The following is a 6,358-nucleotide window of genomic DNA, read 5'->3' as shown; positions in this document are numbered from 1 at the left end:
CCTCTCATGTGCAGATCATATTCTTAAAGCGACTTCAGAATTAATCATTCACTAAAACCGCACCTAAAAGAGGTAGATTAGAATTATAGAAACCTGGGTTCTAGGACTAGATCTTTGCTGTGAACTTATGGAGCCTGTTTCCTTGCATAGCATCTCTCCATTTCTGACAGTATTGTGAGGATCCAGTGAGAACTGTGAGGGTGTTTGAAAGTGGGTGGGAGAATAACAGTAAATTAACCTTTTTTTTTTTTTAAAGATCAGCAAGGTAAAGTAGAAGACTTAAAACTATTATATAAGACTCTGATATGCAGGACTTTTTAACCTAGGAATTAATGAAGTCTACCCATATACTACATGGCATCTATATTTTCCCAGAAACACAATTTTCAAATTTTACTGTCTTAGAAAAACCTTGGTACCAATTAGCAGAAAGACTTCAGTGACGGAACATCTCTGGGTAGCTTGGGTAGTCCCAAAGGAATCAATGAAAGCGTGCCGTTGATTTGATATTTCAGACCTTGGCTGCACTTTCTCACTGAAGCAGGCTCGACCCTGGAATTGGAGCTACTCTACGACAGGATCATAGGGCCAGCTAGTCCCCAGTTTCCTCAGCCTTTACTCTTTTTTTTAAATTTTATGTAATTGAAGTGTAGTTGATTTACAGTGTTGTGACAATCTCTGCTGTACAGCAAAGTGACTCAGTTATACACATATAGACATTCTTTTATTTTTGTATTCTTTTTCATTATGGTTTATCCCAAGATATTGAGTATAATTCCCTGTGCCATACAGTCAGACCTTGTTGTTTATCAGCCTTTACTCTGAAAAGAGGTCTCCTGATAGAAATTGTTCACAGGACTTCTCTGAAAAATGAGTGGTATCTCATTCTTAGCTGCCGTTTGTTACTGTGTACATGAAAGCCTTTTCCTTTAATATGGCTTTTAAGACCTTTTAACCCATTCTGATGGGTTCCCTGCTCTTAACAACACTACTTCTGCAGTCTCCTGGAATGTTCCTGCCCTTAAACTAGTGCCACAGGAACCCTGTACCTTCTCTGATTTCCTTCACTTGTCTCCAGTTTGAACCGAAATACATGGATAAAAATATCCCAGTAAAGCTTAAGTCTTTCTGAATTCCCTGGTGCTTGGTTCCTGCTCCTGGCAGGTGCTCAGATGGTTAAAATAAATGAGGGAATGGTTCTGGACAGGGGGAAGGCAAAAGCTTAAAATCCTTGGGTCCTTTCCCTGTCTTGCTCAGACCCCTTTGAGCTTTTCAGTCATCAAATGTCTATCCTACAGTGAATTCAGCTCTGTAAGGCTTAGTTTTCACTCCAGCCAACCTTCTCCCCCGCCACCCCCGCAAAGAAATAGTAAACACATGAGGATTGCACTACCCTTTACTCCTAGACGGAAGGTGTTTTGTCACATCCTGGAAGCTTGGTGTCACTTAACAAGGCTCCCAGCCCCTCACAGAGTAGGAATAAGCATGGTCAGGGAGGTTCACTGGGCAGGTGGCCAACATCCCTTTCAAGGGGATACACCATAAAGATGACATTGTCCCAGGGAGGAAGGGCTGGGTGGTCTGGTCTGACCACCTCAAAGCCCATGTAGCTGAAGGCGCGTAGCAGAGCACCTGTGAAAAGAGGACAAAGTTAGAATACTCAGGCTCCATGCAGCCATTCCCCTAGATTTGGCTTCTTCCACTGGGGGATGACTGGGCAGGGAGCAGTGTGGTGCAGGCACGGGGATGATGTGCTTTGGAGTCAAACAGAGCTGGACTCTAACCTGGCTTCAGTGTTCTACATGTTTGTAAAATGAGGATCACAGAATTTAAATGAGATGTTTACAAAGTGCCCAACACAATGATGGTATAATAAACTCTTCTTTGTCTCTCATATCCAACAGAGTATAAGCTCCCTGAGGGAGCAAGGGTTCCTGTAATGTGCACCTCGCATCTGGTTAAATGTATTCCTGGCCTTACCCCTGACCCTTTCACACTACGGGTGCTTAATACATTCGAGACTTTCTGTCCTGCCAGCCACATCCCTTGAATGGCTTCTGTGTAATTTCACCAGTGCTCCTCGAGTCTAGGTTCTGAAATCTGTGTGCAGGGCCTTCCTGACAGTTCAGTTATGACTTAAATGAACAGAATACTAGGTGCCTTAATTTCCTTGGTGGGGAGATGGGTGTTGAATCCCTGAACTGCCTGAACATGCCCTTTAGAGTGAGGGGAGGAAGGTCTCCTATAAAGGGGAAATCACTGTCAGCTGCTTCGGCACAAAGGGCCAGGAAGGATAGAGCAGATTCCCCACCTCTGTCATTCCGGTTGTTTTGGAAGTTTACAAACACGGAATCCACATTGGTCTTCTCCTCCACATACTCCAGTGCTGCAGTCAAACTAGGGACCAGAAGGAAAATGGTTAATGGCATGTTTCGCCAACTTAAAATCGAGAAAGGTGCCTATTTGCAGCAGAAGATATTTTATTGCTCAGTGTTTCCTGACCCAAGGAAGTGAAAGTTCCAAACTAGTTTTGATGGATTTTTCTCTGAAGCTAAGGGTTAATACACTATGGCCTGATACCCCTGCCATGGAAGGGGCTTGGGGAAAAGGGGCCACTCTATAAAGACAAACAACTGGAGATCACTTCCTTTCAAGTATTTATGGATTCCACCTTGTGATTCTGAATCAGTTTAGCAACCTCCTATGGGCTGTTATCACTTGAATCCAGATCCTGGCTCAGCTCACTGGCTGGTTCAGTGATTTGAATGTATCCAGCTCCTGAATCGGAGAAGGCAATGGCAAGCCACTCCAGTACTATTGCTTAGAAAATCCCATGGACGGAGGAGCCTGGTAGGCTGCAGTCCGTGGGGTCGCTAAGGGTCGGACACGACTGAGCGACTTTACTTTCACTTTTCACTTTCACACATTGGAGAAGGAAATGGCAACCCACTCCAGTGTTCTTGCCTGGAGAATCCCAGGGATGGGGGAGCCTGGTGGGCTTCCGTCGATGGGGTCACACAGAGTCGGACACGACTGAAGTGACTTAGCAGCAGCAGCATCAGCTCCTGAATAAGCGCTCACTGGCTAGCATGCCCATTACCTGATTGTGACATCAGAGTGAAACCCCTACCTCTTCCCTTCACCTCCCCCTCCCCCTATCCAGACTGTCACCTTTCCCAGTTGCCTTGATCCAAGGCCTGATATGGGATGTCCAGGAAGAGCCTGTGGTCACATAGAAGGCCGTGCCAGTGGGCAGAGGTCTGGGGGGTGAGGCGGAAGTGGAAGTCTAACTGCACCGGGTCCTTATGAAGCAGGGGGTCAGTAGACAGCACCGTCAGATTCCCAGCCTAGAACAGAAGTAAAAATGAAATAACAGTCTCCTGTTTCTGTGCTCCCCTAACCCTCAGATCAGATCTCAGACCTGTTTGGGTGTGTCTGTGGAGGCAAGGAGAGGGGGCTGATGGAGAGCCTAGGTGAAGTTGAGCCAGGCCTTACTCAATATCTCTTAGTCCTAGGACCTAACTTTGTCCCTATGATGGAGTTTTCCTTGATAAAAATTTGGAATCTGGAGTCAATACTACCTGCTGACTTCACTCAGGGGTGCACTAATGGTTCAGAAACTTGTGTTTACATCAAACAGCTTATTCTTTAAACAAAGCTGTGCCATCTGTTTACTGTCTCACTAATAATACTCTACTTTTTTCCATCATATATGTTTTCTCTAAATTCTGCCACTTCTTATCTAAAAATGCATAGCTTATACCTAGGCATGATGACACAAAGGCAAGTGCAGGAGTTCCAGATTCTAGACCCAAAACTTAGCATCTAAACAGCTTTATGTCCCAGAATACAGCTTTATGTCTTAATATAGTCTGTCTTTGTTTTCAGTTCCTCTTCCCATCCTGCTTTTCAATCCCAGCCCTGGGACCCTGCCTTAAGTTCTCTGGACCAGAATCCTTGTCTATAAAGCAAGTCACTTTTACACAGGAGCTCACATGAGCTAGCTTTCTATGATTTATTTTCCAACTAGTTCGTGTCCCTTTGCAAGATACCATATTACAACAAGCAATGGGCTGCCAAGTCCCAGCACCAGCTCCCAGTCTACTTACCGAATATAATTCTTTAAGCTGGTCTTGGTCACCCTGCTCAGTGCGTCTGCCCCCCTGAAGACCTACTAGGGACTCAGGAGCACTGAAGACAGCAACGGGGCCGGAGTGTCAAGTCCTCCTCTTCCTTGTAAGTGGTGATGCTGATGAGGAAAAAGAGGCCCAAGTTAGTTGATCTCTGAGTCTGAGATGAGGAGAGACGGACCTTCCAGGTACCCTGGACCAGGCTCTGGCACTGTCTTCTGTATTTTATGTGAACCAGCCTATCTATCTACGTTTCCCCAGGCCAGCCAGATAGGAAGGTTTACAAAGTTCCATGCCAGCCTTTCACCCTATTTTGCTATTATCTTTTGCCACTTAGGGATTCCTTTCAAATTCTTTTATTTTTCTTTACAGTTTGTATAAACAACTTCAGGTAGATATTAAAACAAGTACCTTTTACAGCAAGGCAGCATCTTCTCCCGGAGTGTGATCCGGTACTTGTAACAGTAAAGGTAATAGGCGTATGGTGACCAGAACGGGTAGAGGTAGTTCCGTGTTTTTCCCCTCTTGATATAAGAAAGGGAGTAGAAAGAGGGGCGTGACCTGTAACAAGGCAGTTTCTTAGTTCAGTGCCTCCCCGCGGCAAAGTGAGGCTCAGGGGCCGGTGGCAGGGGTTCAGGCCACTGGTGCCATTGTGACACAGCGAGCACTGTGACATGGGCTAAGGGTCGGCCCTTCAGTCACTGCAGGACTCCTCTCTGGTGCTCCCTACCCCACCCTGCCCCCTTAGGCAGCACCCAAGGTTCTTGTTCAACTAGTATGGACTTCACGGCTGTCCCAGAAATTAAAATACTTCTTGTTTACGTATGGTTGGTAAACAGCCCTGGTGACCTCTTGCATTCACAGAACGTGGGCTCCCCTCTGGCATGTGCGTGTGGCAAACACACACTTCAGTAACAGATTGGGGTCTGACACTGCAGGAGGCTACTAAGGCCCTGATCCAGTATCTGACTCGATTGGTTGGTTCCCTGTTCCTATCAGTTCAATATTTTTATTATCCCTAGCTTTAATAACCCAATGGTTCTACATGTTGTTGAACTTTCTCAGTATCTTATGGGATAGGAACTGCAAACTCAATGCCTCCAGGGTCCTGGACAGCTAGGGGAAATTAGTGGAGCTGCTGGATGGGACTATAGCAAAATGAAAAGCTCACACTCTTAAAGGGCGGGGGTGGGATGGGGACACAGCTCAGCTCCAAGTTTCCATGCAGGAATGCAGACCAGATCATACGATTTTCAACAGAAACTGGAAAGAGATTTTTGTGGTAAGTTTCTCAAAAAGATTTTTTTTTTAATCTGAGAAATTTTACTACTAACAAAAAATAAAAATTATTGATTAAAAAAATCAACATTGTGTGCAAAATTTGGAGCTGGCACCACCAGTCAGACGTCTGCACGTTCTTCATTCATCCATTTACAAATACTTATTGGGGGCCTACTGTGAGCTTGGGCTACACCAGTAAACAAACCAAATATCCCTGCCCCATGGAGCTTCTAACACTGAAAGAACAAACCTAAACACTCAACACAAGAGAACTATTTCATGTGTTAGAAGATAGAGTAGAAAAGAAGGATCAGGAGTGTGAAGGGGGTGGGACAGTGGCAGTAATAAATAGGGTAACCTAAGGAGGTCTCGTTGAAAAGGTGACATTTAAAGACTTGAAGGGGGTGAGGGAGTTTAGGCCAAGCCAACATCTGACGGTAACAGCTTCTGTGTGAAAGCAACAGCTAGTGCAAATCCCTAAGGAGAACGGGTCAAATGGATTCAAGAAACGGGAGTCCACTGTGGATTGACTGCAAGCTATGTGCTAAGTTGTTTCGGTCATGTCTGACCCTTTGTGACCCATAGACCATAGCCTAACGGCCCCCCTCTCCATGGGATTCTCCAGGCAAGAATACTGGGGGTTGCCATTTCCTCTTCCAGGGGATCTTCCCAACCCAGGGATTGAACCCTCATCTCTTATGTCTCCTGCACTGGCAGGCAGGTTCTTTACCACTTAGCGCCACCTGGGAAGCCCTGTAAGCTATAGGGGCTGCTGCTGCTGCTGCTAAGTCACTTCAGTCGTGCCCGACTGTGTGTGACCCCATAGACGGAAGCCCACCAGGCTCCCCTGTCCCTGGGATTCTCCAGCCAAGAACGCTGGAGTGGGTTGCCATTTCCTTTTCCAATGTGTGAAAGTGGAAAGTGAAAAGTGAAAGTAAAGTCGCTCA

The 6,358-nt window shown here is 45.9% G+C and overlaps 1 protein-coding gene across 1 annotated transcript; it reads right to left on the bottom strand.

Annotated features, from left to right (window-relative positions):
- Positions 1 to 1,489: 1,489 nt before the first annotated feature.
- OAZ3 (ornithine decarboxylase antizyme 3) lies at positions 1,490 to 4,576 on the bottom strand. Its single transcript, XM_055401431.2, is given in 6 exon segments — positions 1,490 to 1,632; positions 2,312 to 2,397; positions 3,172 to 3,347; positions 4,110 to 4,184; positions 4,186 to 4,249; positions 4,542 to 4,576. Coding segments are annotated over 6 exon segments (564 nt in total). The 5' UTR covers positions 4,562 to 4,576.
- Between the last annotated feature and the right edge of the window lie 1,782 nt (positions 4,577 to 6,358).

This window comes from Moschus berezovskii, chromosome 4 (genome assembly GCF_049115385.1).
Source record: "Moschus berezovskii isolate FMDL1 chromosome 4, NW_MosBer_1.0, whole genome shotgun sequence".
Taxonomy (NCBI): domain Eukaryota; kingdom Metazoa; phylum Chordata; class Mammalia; order Artiodactyla; family Moschidae; genus Moschus; species Moschus berezovskii.
The sequence above is the reverse complement of the archived record's forward strand: the minus strand, read 5'-3'. Positions and strand labels throughout refer to the sequence as shown.